The sequence below is a fragment of the Haliotis rubra genome, unplaced genomic scaffold (assembly GCF_003918875.1).
Source record: "Haliotis rubra isolate DU_JTF1 unplaced genomic scaffold, ASM391887v1 Scf676, whole genome shotgun sequence".
NCBI classification, from domain to species: domain Eukaryota; kingdom Metazoa; phylum Mollusca; class Gastropoda; order Lepetellida; family Haliotidae; genus Haliotis; species Haliotis rubra.
The window spans coordinates 182,434-199,120 of record NW_025767386.1 but is presented as its reverse complement, the minus strand read 5'-3'; the positions used below and the strand labels follow the sequence as shown (position 1 = coordinate 199,120).

Below are 16,687 nucleotides of genomic sequence, written 5' to 3'. Positions count from 1 at the left end.
CTTTGAAGTTTACTTCATTTCTGAAACTCACAGCACAGGTGATAACAAATATGCAGCCAAAATAATATCATAACTGCAATAAACAATCATAGGTTTCTGCAACGTCAAAGGGCAATAACTCTGATTTTCATATGCATCATATAGAGATATATTTTACTAATTTTGTGAAATAACTTGACAAACCAGTGCTGGATGTTGCGAACAACGATCAGAGAAATCCAGTACGATTTCCACTGAACACCTGGTCCATCTTGTAAAACAGGAACGATTTGTAAGGGTAGACAACTTCTCTATCGCTATGTATGCAGCGTCTCGAGATAGATGCTGACACTGTTATCAAGCATCACTTGCTTCCACACCTAAACGTCACACCCACTGCAGTAAAGGTGTTGTCTATCCATACAAGATCGCCCCTGTTCATCATACCAGCTTCAAAATGCCACTCAAAGGAGAAGATATCTTGTAGAATGTGTAATAGTTCAACCATGACTTCGTAAAATACTCGAATACGATTGGACAGTCAATAAATCCAATCAATTAGACACTATCAATTTGGATTGAAAATGCGTCTGATTTTATCACCGGTTCAGTGCTCACGTATACATTACCGCCTCAATACTTCCGCTACGTGTTTCAAATGAAATCTAGAGAGTATCAATTAGGTCAAACATTACCTTATGTTCAATTCTAATTCAACTTAGTATGTAACACGAGTTCTGATTGATCAATGCTGTAAATTTCCGACCATATAATCAGCATATACGGTCGCAATTTGAAAAACGATTCACCAAAACCTTTGAATGTATCCCTACACTATTGGGGTAATGCTGTGTTTCAGGGCATTGTCTTTTGCAGAAGCCCTAGGTAAATTGACTCCCCTATCCAGCTAAAATGGGTGTAATTCGTGTTGAAAAATGACAAAGCAGTATCATACATATAATTTGAAGTTCAAACAACTTACTCGCAAGGGGCTGTTGACCCAACACTGTTAGATCATGAAACAATATTTATGACGTCATTATGGAGCGTGACGTCATTTGACAACTCAACTGATAATGGCCCGTAGTTGAGGAATCAGGGGGCCGCTCATTTCTGATAACTAGGGGGCGGTTTCATCATAATTCCGTCCATTTTATGCATAACACTTTGTTTTATTCATCATTGTCAGATTTAGTCAGTGTGCACATAATAAACGTGATGATGTTTGAAAAGGCAACTACTTTTTTTCTGGCGACGGTGTAAGTTCAAGGAGTGATATGATTAACCTTTGACCTAGAGGAACTTTGACCTGGTTTAAATAGATATAACTAAATTTGCGGCTATATAACCACCAGTATACGACCCCAATTCGTCAAACACAGTACAGTTATACCCTAAACATAGTGCATATGTCTCCTATTTCTACGAAACGAATACAACGTTTAGGTTTTCTATGACACAGTTGTGCCATACGGCAATTGTGTTTCAGAATAGTGTTATGGAATGGCTGGAGACTATAGGTCTGGCTGAGTATGAGCAGAACTTCAGGAAGAACCGCATCGAGAAGGCCAAGGATCTCAGCATACTGAAGTCATACGGGAGAAAGGAGATAGAGAAGGAACTGAGGATTACTATGGCCGGTGAGAGAGTAACATATAAGTAGTAGCTCTAGTTGCTCCAAAAGACAAGAAGGAAACATCTTTCACCAAACACATCAATCTCTCTCTCTCTCTCTCTGCCTCTCTATCACCCCCCTCTCTCTCTCTACCCCTCTCTCTCTCTCTCTGAACCTTGATGCCTTGAACCAGCTACCATAATTGTCAACCTCCAACATTGGATATATAAAAATTCAGAAAAGTGTAAACGATCTATCCAGTACGAGGGACTGTGTGACGATAGTTATCATGTGCGTCGAGTGAGACCAGTCAGGCAATCACGTCATCTCTCAACACAAACATAGATGATTGAGGACAAAGTCTTACCCATAACACCAATAACAATGCCTTAGGTATTAAAATTCCTAACGCTCTATTTCCATATCTGCAGGTCACATCAAACGGTTGCTGTATGCTATACAGAAGCTGAGGGAACCAACTAAAGGTAAACCATGTCTTTGACACATGTCATCGTGTCCCAATTGCGCAGACAGATGCTCATGCTATTGACCATTGGATTGTCTGGTCTTGCCTATTATTTATAGACCGCCGCCATATAGCTGGAATATATTGGAGGAGGCGTAAAACTCACTCACTCCAAATGGTCGAAAACAAATGCCCTCACGCTCTGTTTTATGACAACTTTGTCTCCAATGTGTGAAACCCATCTTGGTGTCCTTTGGAGTGTTATTGCTGGAATGTTGCTCAAAGAGGCGTAAAACCATAGTCACTCATTTACTCTTTCAAATTGTCTTCAGACGTTTCAGTGTGGTACTCAGTGATGGAAAAAAATTCTGATATGCACATTATAAGTTGTTCACTGGTCACGAGGGGGGCATGGGTTGATGTATCCTCGATGTTTGTTTATGTTCCCCGAGACCGAAGTATTTATCTTACCGAACACCTTTATGTTAATTTTGAACTATTTGAAGCACGGCTACAAATCTTTTTTTGTAGCCACTGCTAGATTTTGAAGACAAGAAACACAGATTTAGAGTTATAAAATATCTCACATGTCTTGTGAGGTCAGAATTGTCAAAACGATGTTCATGACATCAGAGTTTGTGCGCTGATCTCTGTACAAGCAAAGACCGTGTCTGGAGATATGATCGGTAAACTGCAGACATGTGCGGACATAGATATAATTCAGGTATCGTGGTAACTGAATACCACAATGTTAAAGAATGCTTCGGGAACATATTCTATATGATCGTGAAAACAACGAAATGGCGAATCAAATCAGCGATGTTAGACCATCTTCCCTTCCATCAGCCCTTGTCACTCTCACAATGATCACGAAGGCGTACGCGTACAGTGGTAAAGAATTATCAAAATGAATGGCTTGTATCTAATTAAAGGCACAATGTCACACATGTTCGACAATATTTGGGCCTATGTTTTATATATTTGGGGCATACGCAGTCACATTAGCTTCCTGTTGATTCAAAAACATACTTATTACCTCTTACGAGTTGCCTGAAATCGATAACTGAAACGTCGTGGCGAACAGCTTTCACGCCAATATTACTTGCCATATATGGAATGTAAACCATTGCTCTGCACATCGCAAACTGTCGCACGTGCTGTTGTCGGTGTTTGCCGAACTGGCCTCAATCACAAGTTGCGTAATACGATATTCGTAGAGATCGCCCGAAGGGACATAACTCTATGGGGTTTACTGGAAATAATGATCGACCTGTAGAGGGCGCGAGAGTCGATTTAATGCATCGTTCCATTAAATCATTCGAACTTTTTACTTCATTGTATTTTAATTACATAATGTTTTCGGAATAAATTAAATGGTAGTTTCCCTGAGGGCTGATAGTTGGTATTATTGAGAGAAATGCATTATGTCATTTTCGAGAAAAGTGTTGTAAAATTGTGCCTTTAAGCAGATCTGATCTCACATGCCCTCTGAACATCATCACCTCTGAACGTCCCATTGCAGCTGAGGAGAAGGCTGCCGAGATGAAAGCTCTTGTTGACAGTACACAAAAACAACTCCTCAGACATGTCAACATAGCCGAATGTGATTTCTGGAGACAGCTGATCGACGAGTGCCTGAAACCAACTAGCAAAACATTCGGTATTGAGGCCGAGCTGAAAGGTGAGATATTGGTACTACATATGCTGGCGGAAAGCCGGAACCGAGACAAAATCAAGATATTATTGACTTTACAGGTTCAGTACTGTTTTTCCTTGACCCGTGGAAATCATGGCTGGAACTGGTCGTCAGCAACCAATGCTTGTCGTAAGAGGCGATTAACGGGTGGTCAGAATCACTGATGTAGTTGATGCAGGTCATCGAATCCCAGTTCCGTAGATCAATGCTCATGCTGTTGATCACTGGATTGTCTGATCCAGACTGGACCATTTACTGCCTGCCGCCTTATAGCTGGAGCATTGCTGAGTGGGGCGTAAAGTAACAAACAAATCAAACCAATCTTATATAATAATTATGATTATGTTATTTGTATTGAAGGTGATTCATCTGTTTTGCTCTTAACATGGTTTGTCATTCGCCTGGGGCGTGGCTCCTGGACTCTCCGGGCTGATACAGGTCAGCATCGCTATCGTGCTTCAGTATCATTTGCCTCTTCAGGTTCATACATATCATTGTAGAGCAAATGCGTAGATCGATACGTATAATGTCAATCACGTGATTGTCTGGTTCAGACCGAGATTATTTACACGCCGCTGGCATGTAGCTGTTGTATTGCTCAATGCACGCAAGTCAAATGGCCAGGCTCGGTAATTTCATCTATTGTTTGTCATCGTGATCTTACAAATATATATCACTGGTTTGACTAGATCCAGAGTCTGGGGGATGTTGGTGCAAGAGTGCATAGAGGATTCCCCCATGGTTACGATACATGTTGTCGGGTTTCAGGAGTTTGAAATGTAACCGGAGTGGTTTTGTAGATACCACAAAGGCGAATATTTTTCGTAGATGTCAGTTTATTGGCAATAACTGAAGAAGGCCCTATAAAGGAATAAATACATTGCATCAAAATGCGCTACAATACATGTGAGGCTTAGCAATAAGTTCTACAATTGTATATAATGTTTATATTTGAAGATACACATGTGGCATCATACAAGTGCATAACATGATTGTTTACAATATAATACAAAGGAACCCTCACCGAGTGTATGGCACTGTGCCCGTTACCGCCACAAACGTCTGGAACTATGTTTGCCACACCTGAACATAAACATATACAAATCCAATAATATATAACATTCTACTTCTGTACATTATCAATCTACTGTACATAAAATATCTGTTCTAATAAGCCTTCCCTCATACATACATTCATTCATTCATGCAAAGTTTGGCGCATGTAACAGATAGTTAATTTGATTAATATTTACCACATATAACATGATACATGCTTTAAAGGAAGTTAAGAAATAATACATACACACTAAACATGAAAACATAAAATACACAATCCATATATAAACTAACCTGTTATAAGCTGTTGCTAGCTGTGACCAGTGACCAGACAGACTGAAGGGAAAATGATAGCTGACCCACAAAACTCCCTGCTATTGAAACTAAGGGGCCTGGGGCTGGGGCAAGACAATAGATACAATAGACAACGTAAGCGCAAGGGTGAGAGTGCTATTGTGAAAGTGAAGCAGGTTAGATTGAGTGGTTAAGCTAGGGCTAGACTTAGTGATTAAAATACAAATTAAAATATACTTGCTTATATATACATAATTACATACTCCTACATTCTTCCCTCCCCAGGAAAATGACATCTCTGTCATTCTGTGTTCTGGCGAGTGAGAATGTTTAGAAAAGCTTTTCGTGATGTCCGGTGCAGTCTCTTCTAATGTTCCAGCATTGGTTAAATGCTCTAGGTACCGAACCCTAGCCATCCAATCTGGTTCTGCTGTGATATGGCTAAGTGCATACTGTCCTGAACGCACCCAACTAGGGGGGTTGCCTAGCACGTGTTGACCTTCGTGGAACAACATCGAATCCATTAGCATCTGGAGCAGAGTCATCTGCAGTGTCCATTTCTTCAACTGCTTCAGGTGAAGACACGCAGTCCAGAACATCATCATTTGCTCCTGCTTCTTCATTCTCAGGAATGACATCATCTCTGTGTAGATCTGGAGTATTAACACCAGCGTCTTCATCCACTTCAGCATCAAAAGGATTCACCTCTGTTTCTCCCTCTCCTGGGATGTGACCGTCGTCACCAGAGATATGTTCCGCTGCTACCTCAGCCTCATGATCGTCACCACTCGCCTGAGTAGCAGTATCCGTATCTGCAGAAACATCCTGTTTGGTATCTGTAGGAATACCAGAAGCTGCAGCACCTCTATTTTTGTGGATCTCTACAATGATGTCTTCCTGGTTGGTGTCATCAACTGGTAGTACATTATCTGACTTTGGTTGTGGTCTAGATCGTCTTGGCCTTGGTACGGGTTTGGGTCTGGATGTTGGAGACTCTGCTTCAGGTGATGACTCAGCGTTATCAAAGCCATGAAGAGTGCCGATTGGCAAAAGGAGATTCCTATGCAAAGTCTTCTGTCGACCTTCACCATTCTCTTTCTGCACTACAAAGACGGGAACATCTTGATTAGGCTGGGACAGAATAATGTAAGGATCCTCCTCCCACTTGTCCGAAAGCTTATGTTTACCATCAAATGCCAATTTCTTTACTAGTACGCGATCTCCAGTCTGCAGTGCGGCTCCCCTCACCCGTATGTCATATCCTTTCTTCTGCCTGTCACGAGATGTTTTAGCTGAAGCCAAAGCTAGTTCATATGAGTCCTTCAATCGTTTTCTGAGTGATCTGGTATACTCAGTGAGTGACGTCTGTGTCATTCCAAGTTCTAATCCAAAGGCAAGATCGAGAGGGAGACGTGGTTCTCTACCAAACATTAAGAAGAACGGTGACTGTCCAGTTGAATCATGCCGTGTGCAATTATAAGCATGTACGAGAGGCCCAATGTGAGATTTCCAATCGCTTTTCTTGTCAGGGGACAAAGTTCCTAACATATCACATAATGTGCGATTAAACCTCTCGCACATGCCGTTACCCATGGGATGATATGGTGTTATTCTGGATTTCTTCATGCCGGTTAATAAACACAATTCCTTTATAAGATTTCCATCGAAGTTGGCACCTTGATCAGAGTGTATGCGCTGTGCAATCCCATAATGCACGATGAAGTTGTCAAAGAAAGCTTTTGCTGTGGCTGTAGCTGTCATGTTGTTGGTGACATATGCCTGTGCATATCTGGTGAAATGATCCGTGACAACTAACACACAGTGTTTCCCTCCTTTGCATGGTTCAAGGTCCAAGAAATCCATGGATACTAACTCTAGTGGCTGAGTTGTTTCAATTCCTATGATTGGAGCTCTCTGGTTGGTTGGAGTCTTCCGGCAGATGCATCTCCTGCAATTTGTAATCCATTCATCAACATCTTTAGACATGCCTGGCCAGAAGAATCTGTCTCTCAAGAGAGACAAAGTTCGGTCTCGTCCTGGATGACCCATATTGTCATGAAGGCCTTCTAATGCATCTTTGATGTACTCAGCTGGTAAAACTAACTGCTGTCTAGTTTGTCCGTTAATTGACACTTCTCTGTACAAAATTCCCTGTTCAAGATGAAGATTCTTAGAGATCTTGAGCAATGCTGAATGTGTAGGGGAATCACAGAAATCCTGTCTCCTTGGTTTGTTGTTGGATTGTAAACATCTTGTCCATTGCCTTTCTCCAGTCCCGTTTTGACATCCTGGCTAAAGGGACACCAATAGTGTCTAAGTTCTCTTCCAGAGTAACGTCAGCCTGCAAACATAAACTCTCAACATAAGGTTGGGTATGAATGATGTTGCACACAGCCTTTACAGAGTCGCCTGGCATATGCTCATGTCCTCCACTTGTCTCTAGGTCTGGTAGACGTGACATACCATCTGCATCTGCATTGTTGATTCCAGGCCGGTACTTGATGTCAAAATCATAGGCTGCCAAGGATGCTAACCATCTATGTCCTGTTGCGTCAAGTTTAGCTGAGGTTAGAATATAGGTCAACGGGTTGTTATCTGTATAAACTCTGAACTTGGTACCATAGAGGTAATGGTTGAACTTTTCAGTAATTGCCCACTTCAAAGCCAGGAACTTAAGACGATGTGCAGAGTAGTTCTTCTCAGCTTTGTTTAGTCCTCTACTGGCATATGCAATAGCTCGCTTCTTTCCATCCTGCTCTTGATAGAGGACAGCGCCCAGTCCATGTGTACTAGCATCTGTATGGAGCTCAAATGGTAGGCTGTAGTCTGCGTAGGCTAGAATAGGAGGCGAAACCAGAAGCTGTTTTAAGTGATGGAATGCCTTCTCTTGCTCAGATCCCCATATCCACGGCTGTTGGGCAACTTTCTTCCGTGTTCTCTTTGTCTGTGTTGGTGGAGGCATAAGACTTGACAGGGGCTTGGTGATTGCAGCAAAGTTCTTCACAAATCTCCGGTAATACCCTGCAAATCCAAGAAACTGTCTAACCTCTGCTGGATTCTTTGGTTGGGGCCATGTCTTTATCTTTTCAACTTTAGCCGGATCTGGTTCAATGCCTTGTCCTGATACAATATGTCCTAAGAACTTGATCTTGTCTTTGAAGAAGCTGCACTTATCTGGAGCAAGCTTGAATCCGCAATCTCGGAGCCTCTTAAACACCTTCTTTAGCCTGTCCAGATGTTCTTCAAAGGTATCCGCAAAGACAATGACGTCATCCATGTAGATAAGGCATATCTTTAAGTGCATATCTTCAAAACAGTCATTCATGAGGCGTTGATAAGTGGCGGGACTGTTGCACAAACCAAAGGGCATCCGGTTGAATTCAAAGAATCCGAGGGGTCCTACGGAGAAAGCAGTTCTCTCCTTGTGATGTTCTTCTAAGTCAACATGGTGGTATCCGCTCTTCATGTCCATTGTGGAGTAGAATTTTGATCCTCTAAGTGTATCAAACATCTCCTCAATCCTAGGGAGAGCGTAGGAATCCTTAATAGTCCTCTGATTTAGCTGTCTAAAATCAATGCACATCCTTAGAGTCCCATTTCTCTTGCGTACTAATACCACATTGGAAGACCAAGGTGATCGTGATCGACGGATGACTCCACTTGCTAATAGTTGGTGCAGATGATCTCTTACTTCAGCATGCATAGATGGCGGAATTCTCCTATGTCGCTGTTTAAAGGGTCGTTCATCTATGAGATCTATCCGGTGTTTCACTGCACTAGTGTGTCCAAGGTCAAGATCACCATGAGAGAATATGTCCAAGTAGTCCGAGATAACCCTTAATCCCTCTTCGCATTGAGTGCCTGAGATCTGTGAAGTTTCTATATCCATCCTTTTAAAGAGTGAATCCCTGTCCTGTGACACATCTGTCATAGAAGGCTGTTCTTCAACAACAACAGGCTGTATCTCACACAAAAGGGCACGGGGTTGAATGACTACTGTTCTTGTGGTAATGTTTGAAATGTTGACATCTACAAATCCTCTCTCTCTGTATGTTATCAAGCTGGGTGAGATGTCAAGATCATCAGGAATAGCTGAACGGCTAGTACTTTGCAATATAGCACATGTATTGCGGTAAGGAAGTGCCTTGTCAATGTAGCCAGCGATAGTGACTTCTGAATTGGGTGGGATGACAACCTTCTTCACTCCTGCACACTTGACTAGTCCGAGCTTAAATTCTCGTCGAACAAGATCCCGTTCCTGCAGTACCATACACCTAAAAGCTAAATACCAAGGTGTATACAGGTTGGCATCTTGCAGAAACTTCTCCCCATGTTGTTGTCTACAGGTTCCTAAGTAAACCGATAACATATTGGTTCCAAGCAAAAACCGGTACCTTGTGATTATAGTTGCTTGTAGGAACAACAAGCAGAAGACATGGCTGGCGTTCAGCATCAATCCCATTAACCTCTAGGTCCACCTGAATGTAACCTGAGTATGGCAGGGGCTGTCCATCTGCACACTCAATATCCAAGACATTTGTGATTGGGGTGATAGGAATACCTGAGAGATACTGATCATAAAATGCCTGACTCACTGTAGAGACTGTAGCTCCTGTGTCCAATAAAGACCTTGTCTTGATTCCTTGAATACAGACATCAACTTCATTGGCATTTCCTACAAGTGCTGTTGTTTCATATCTCTGAGTACCCATCTGTCGTCTGTTGAGACCTATGGACCACCCCTTCGCATAGGCCGTCTCCCGTTTAAATGCTGACGACTGTGATCCATCCTGACTCTACATCCTGAGGCTATATGCCCAAACTGCCCACAACGAAAACACTGCACATCTCTCTCAAAAGGTTGTCCTCTAGATCTTCCTCTGTATGATAGATGATCATACTGATGTTTCTGGAAAGAAGGTTGAGAATAATATCCAGTGTTGCCCATGTCAATTTGATTATAAGTCCTGGAGGTAATGTTATCTTGTTCTCCGGTAGGATGTTGATAGTGATACAGAGGAGGCTGCTGCTGTTGTTTCTTCAGAGATGCGACCTCAGAAGTAAGGCTCTTGATCATTCCTCGAAGTTCCTTCATCTCTGTTAGAGTGGGTGTTTCAGAAACAGCAGACATACTTGTGGCAGACAGTTTCCCTTTAGTTCTACCTTCCCCTCTACGTTGAGTGTGCTCGCGCTCAATCTGTCGAAGTTCTCGTCGCAAAACGTCAAAATCCGAAAACAGATCAAACTTGTGTCCGCTGACATCTTTGATTGATGGCTTAAGTCCTGTCCAAAGCATGGAATGAAGGAGCTTGTTGGTGTCTAGAGAGCTAACCTCACCAGCTTCTACCGCTTTACTCAATAAATCTTCTAGACGACAACACCAAGTGTTGACATTCTCATCTTCCCGCTGTCGTGCTGTGTAGAAGGCCGCCAGTACGTTTACGGGACTATCACTTGTGTCAAAAACACACTTCAGTTTATCCAAGAGAGCAAAAAGAGAAGCGGTGGAACCTAATCGCATGGCAACCCTTGCTGCCTCCCCTCTCAAAGACTTCCTGATCGAATGTTCGATTGTCGCCCTTGAATGTGCTTTATCCTTCAATATGCAATCCACTTCATATCTCCATAGGTCATAAGACACGTTACTTTTAGTTTCATCTCCGGAAAAGCAAGGTAAACTTGGAGGGTGAGATACAGTAACCACCTGAGCTGCTGATGGGGGACCAGGATACTGAGGTTCAGAGTCATGTGAAACACCTTCTGTTTTCACAGAGACAGCTGAATAATCAGCCATCCATTTTAACAAACTTTCTGGGGAATCAGCCTTAGGTTTTACATTAAGCTGCTTGAATGTTGCAACAAGTTGAGCAACTTCCTCTTCTGACATATGTTCCGACATGTCTGTTAGTGGTACTAACAGCGAGCAATGAGCAAAATGTTGGGGAGGGGAAACAACACTAACTGTAAAGTATGGCACAGTTAGCACAGAAGAAATATGAATGTGGTGGATCACCACAGCGCAGCAAAATGTTCAAAGTGATGCCCTACCGAGAATGAAAACCTAACCTTCAACATGGTACTGAATATGCTATACTGGTGCAGTGGTTAGTCATGATGTGCAGGTGTAAGCTTTGCGACCGCTGCAGATAAACACACACAAAAGGAAGAAAAGGACAATATATTCAAGATGAGGGACCAAGAAATAAACCCAGAAGAGACAAAAAACACACACTTTATGACCAACTGAGTTATATGACCAACAAACACCATAAAATACTTACCGGTTTATGGATTGAATATAAACTGATTTAAGTACTTTATTGTGGAACTACATTATGCTTTAAATGTTTATTCAAGGTATTTGAGTGATAAGTAGGTGCTAATCAGGCATACATCATTCGCACAAAACAAATGTATCATCCCGACAAACAGATGTTGAACATCAACTAAATGCGATGTACTAATAGAATACTTACAATATCACAAATAGCTAATCTCAAACTAACTAATTAACTAACTAAGCTAATTTGACTAGTAATGACTAACTACAGGACTGGGTGAGCTTGGTGTACTGCCGCTTTAAACAATACTTCAGTTATATCACGGCATGTCAGCTTGATGTGTGAGGGAAACCCAAATGAGGCAGGTCTCAGACGTTTACCATTGTGCAAACCACGAGCATAACTTGCTTACAAGTATAGGAACATCAGTGGCACACACAGGGATTAAAACCCACGACCACTGGAGATAAAGTGCCTGAGGACGCGTCTATTCAGCAAAGTTCTGACACGTTATGTGGCTGATCCGCCTGAGCCTCCAACTCAGGGACTGTTTAGTTTATGCCCTAACTGCTAGCTACCTACTGACATAGACAATATGTCTACTGATGATCTACTGAGAGAACAAACAAATAACCTAATTACACACTATCAACTGACAAGACTAATAAATAATCTAACTAATGACTATATACTGACAAAACTAACATGATGTGACTAATGACCGGCCGGTATGATCAACACTATAAACAAAGTGCACTGCGCAAAAAAAAAACACCCAGAAAGCAAATACATAACAGGCAAATTCTGAATTATTGCATTGCATACAAGAACATAATCCAAAATAAATTTTGGTTAGCTTGTTCACAGCATAGGTATCCTCTTCTCTTCATATATATAAATGTCATTCACAAAACGCACAATGGGATATACAGAGTGTGACATGCGTTTCAATCAGAGTCAATATCACTTGCACAATACAAGAGTCTCAAATATCTACAAGCCAAGTAGTAAGCTCAAGGCCGAAACTCATGTGTAACAAAGTGTCTGGTTGTGTACCGTAGTGTTACATTACTTGGTCATTACGGTTCCCTTCCGTCTATGGAAAGTTGATGTCCATCATTGTCCCTTGTCACTGGTTGCATCACTGTTCCTTCTGAACATCTACATCCTGCCGACGACGCCAATGTAACCGGAGTGGTTTTGTAGATACCACAAAGGCGAATATTTTTCGTAGATGTCAGTTTATTGGCAATAACTGAAGAAGGCCCTATAAAGGAATAAATACATTGCATCAAAATGCGCTACAATACATGTGAGGCTTAGCAATAAGTTCTACAATTGTATATAATGTTTATATTTGAAGATACACATGTGGCATCATACAAGTGCATAACATGATTGTTTACAATATAATACAAAGGAACCCTCACCGAGTGTATGGCACTGTGCCCGTTACCGCCACAAACGTCTGGAACTATGTTTGCCACACCTGAACATAAACATATACAAATCCAATAATATATAACATTCTACTTCTGTACATTATCAATCTACTGTACATAAAATATCTGTTCTAATAAGCCTTCCCCTCATACATACATTCATTCATTCATGCAAAGTTTGGCGCATGTAACAGATAGTTAATTTGATTAATATTTACCACATATAACATGATACATGCTTTAAAGGAAGTTAAGAAATAATACATACACACTAAACATGAAAACATAAAATACACAATCCATATATAAACTAACCTGTTATAAGCTGTTGCTAGCTGTGACCAGTGACCAGACAGACTGAAGGGAAAATGATAGCTGACCCACAAAACTCCCTGCTATTGAAACTAAGGGGCCTGGGGCTGGGGCAAGACAATAGATACAATAGACAACGTAAGCGCAAGGGTGAGAGTGCTATTGTGAAAGTGAAGCAGGTTAGATTGAGTGGTTAAGCTAGGGCTAGACTTAGTGATTAAAATACAAATTAAAATATACTTGCTTATATATACATAATTACATACTCCTACAGAAACATATTGCGACACTTTGTTAACCCATGAGAGAGGCGTGACCATCCAAATTGAAGTACACAACTTCGGTTAGCCGCCGTGGTGGAGCGTGTTAGGCTTCAGACTTGTGAGCTGGCGATTAGGTGCCTGATTCTTATCGTGTTGGTTCGAATCCCGGATGGGACTCAGTCTAACAAAAGGGTTAGAATCTGTTATTTACTAAGAATGTGTTGCCCCAAATATAACTTCAGTTAGTGTTCCTCCAGATCGTTGAGCGCATATTTTTTTTCCCAAACCGGTTAAAACTGCATACAACCAGAGCACATCCTGGGAATCCTGCAACAAACTGAAGTGCCGTAATACTTTGATGACCAGCGAAGTTGCTGGTGGTCTATAGCCCAGTTGTATTTCATACTAAATAACACACTGGTAAAGTTTTTGTTTTAAATGTATTTTGATTTGGTTTCTTTAAAGGTCACATGCAACCAAAAAATCAAACATTATTAAAACACAATTATCACTTCTTCATGACATATAATATGCATTGCTGATTATGAAAAAACAAATAAACAAAATCATAAGCGTATAATCGCAAATCAAAAGTGCAATATTTTGTACTTGGGTTTACCTCCCTCGAAACGAAGCAGCCGGGATACCGAACCCAGTCAGAGCGGGTGGGTGTGCACTCAAGTGTAACGGCTGGTTCATTAGCAGATGCCGCCTTCACGGCTCATTGTGTGTGTATATATAGAGAGATGTTGGGTTTTGTAAATACATGCTCATTTTTTGTGTATAACATTTTGCTATCAACAGACATCATAACATGTAATGTATCACACCTGCCTGTCTGTGTAATTACATAATGTGACAGAGACCGAACTCGGGCCATAAATCAATGCGTTTTGTTTATGGTGTATAGTCTGATTGGTGTTAAGTTCAAATTGCATGTGGTCAGTGATCACAGTTGTGTTGTGAATATTGTCATTAGCAGACAGGCAGGCAGACACACAGGTGTCAATAAAACAAGACATTGAGTTTTGTCTGTGACAGCGACATATCTATATCACAGTTAGAAATTGTGTCAACTCTAAATAATGACATTGCTTTTAAGTATCGAACTGAGAAAGTGACTCGGTAAGAAGAACGTGAGGTGAAATAGACAAATGAAATTATATAAACAGTTTATTTACTGTCATAACATACAAAAAGCTCGCGCTTGTGAGATATCAACAAAACATTATGAACATAGCTCACACCAAAGCCTTCACCGAGAATTCACCAGACAGCCCGTTTCCAAGTTGCGCGAACCTATTTCACTGCGCACGTGCTATGAGCGCAGCCCAGCTGTTGAAACCCGTATTCCCCAAAAAGTCTGGGGAAAATTAGTGAAACGTTTGAACCCCAATTTCGCGCGTGTTTTTCATCGCGTTATTTTTCAACTTTATAAGTTGAATTTGCATTTTTTGACGCTTTGTTTCGGTAAGTCCATACCGAAAGGTATCAGAATCTGCAAAGTTTTGTTTTACGTTGCATGTGACCTTTAATACCTAAACTTTGACAAAGAAGAGCCGAATTACTATTCTTGATCGACAGACATTTAATGATAGGTGAGGTGAGGTGAAATTGGGTTTAACGTCGTGCTTGAGAATATTTCGCTCATATGACGACGTGCATACGTGTGTATGTGTATGTGCGGTTGCTTGTACTAGCCCAGACTTAAGCTGGTTTTATAGTGCTAGCCCACTGAGATACCATGCCGCAGGGAAGCATGAATACCCCACTCAGACACATTATACTGACTCCGAGCCGACCAGTCCTTGTTGTACCCATTAATGCCGAGCGCCAGGCAGGGACCAACACGTACCATATTTTAACGTCACATCAGCAATATTTCAGCCATATAATGACGAGATACGTTTTGCATATATACTACATTTAAGTTGTTAAAATTCGAGTGATCAAAGGACTGTAAAATAGCTAGAGCGTCACACATGGTATTTATAACTGGCATGAAAATCTAAAACTCTTTACTATTGGAGACAATATAACAACTAGATTATCACAGGAATACATTTAAAACTAGTAATAAATCTAAAATATTGTAACTATTGATGACATTACAATATAAAAACAGGCTATGTGTCGCTAACAGCTGAAGGTAGATCACAACACTAGGTACCATGGGGTCTTACCGACAGTTTTATGAATGTCAGCTTCTTTTGGAGTATATCCTTACTCCTCGTCATGATTCACCTGGTATGGAGTAAGGAGTAAGTATATGCTACGAAACATTGTGTTCCTCACAGTAAAGAAGTTGACATCCATAAACCCACCTTCTTATCTGAATCACTTCTAGATTCAATTCAAGAACCTCAAAGTATGTAAGCTAAAAGTGCCATATATTTGTGATCATTTATACATTCTGTCAGATATATTACACTTTGTTCTAATTTGATTTCTGCAGGTAGACTAGGAGAGCTGAGGAACTCGTGGCTCATGGTTCTGGCTGTCAGCAACTCATTGTGGCTCATTCTCATCATCACTTTGGCAGCTAAAACCCAGTTCAAAATCTTTGGTGCGAACTCATTAGGTGCGTATTCCGGAGTATGTGATGAAAATCTAAAGGCAGGTCGTGAAGGGCGCATACTATCAACCTCTGGGTTGTCAGGTTCAGAATCGAATGCTTACTTGATATGGAATAACCAATTAGGTACCAGTCAAGATCCAGGTTAGAATTGGCCTTCAGCAAGCCATGCTTGTCGTAAGAGGCGACTAACAGGTTCAGGTGGTCAGGCTTGCTGACTAGCTTGCCACTCGTCATTGTATCCCAATTGCGTAGATCGATGCTCATGCTGTTGGCTTGCCTGGTCAAGACTCGATTATTTACTGACCGCCGGCATAAAACTGGAATATTGCTGAGTGCTACATTAAACAACCAACCAACCTTGACCATTTCAGTGTTTTGCCATACAGAACTACTGACACCAAATATAGATTGTCATATTTTCGCAATTTCGGAAATCTATGCTATGTTGTCATACTTACATCACTGTTTTATTCTTCAGCATAGTAACTTATTTCTGTATTCTGAACTTGGTCGATGACTGGTTATAGTGATGAACGGAGTATTTGGGACGAAACATTATACTTTCCCAGAACGAAAAGATTTCTTTAACTCACATAGGGTAGCCCAGTGGTAAGCTTGAGTCGTAACGTCGAATGTCCTGGTTCGACTCCAGTGTCATGGCCGTGACATTGCTGGGATATTACTAAACGCCTCGCAACAACATAG

At 41.2% G+C, this 16,687-nt stretch overlaps 1 protein-coding gene and 1 long non-coding RNA gene across 4 annotated transcripts in view; one reads left to right on the top strand and one right to left on the bottom strand.

The window, feature by feature from the left end:
• Positions 1-16,687, top strand: part of LOC124257845 — a 46,261-nt gene that overhangs the window by 27,810 nt on the left and 1,764 nt on the right. Inside the window, exons 18-21 of the mRNA XM_046691990.1 lie at positions 1,469-1,619; positions 2,026-2,079; positions 3,583-3,741; positions 15,860-15,985. Coding sequence (XP_046547946.1) covers positions 1,469-1,619; positions 2,026-2,079; positions 3,583-3,741; positions 15,860-15,985 — 490 coding nt within the window. The remainder of the gene's footprint in view (positions 1-1,468; positions 1,620-2,025; positions 2,080-3,582; positions 3,742-15,859; positions 15,986-16,687) is intronic.
• Positions 4,575-13,415, bottom strand: LOC124257842. Of its 3 annotated transcripts, XR_006893384.1 has the most exons (3): positions 12,444-13,415; positions 4,781-4,839; positions 4,575-4,617 (listed from the first exon to the last, which is right to left on the bottom strand). It is a non-coding gene; the product is annotated as an uncharacterized LOC124257842 (long non-coding RNA). The 3 variants fall into 3 exon arrangements; XR_006893382.1 differs by having other exon boundaries at positions 4,575-4,839; XR_006893383.1 differs by having other exon boundaries at positions 4,575-4,839; positions 12,460-13,415.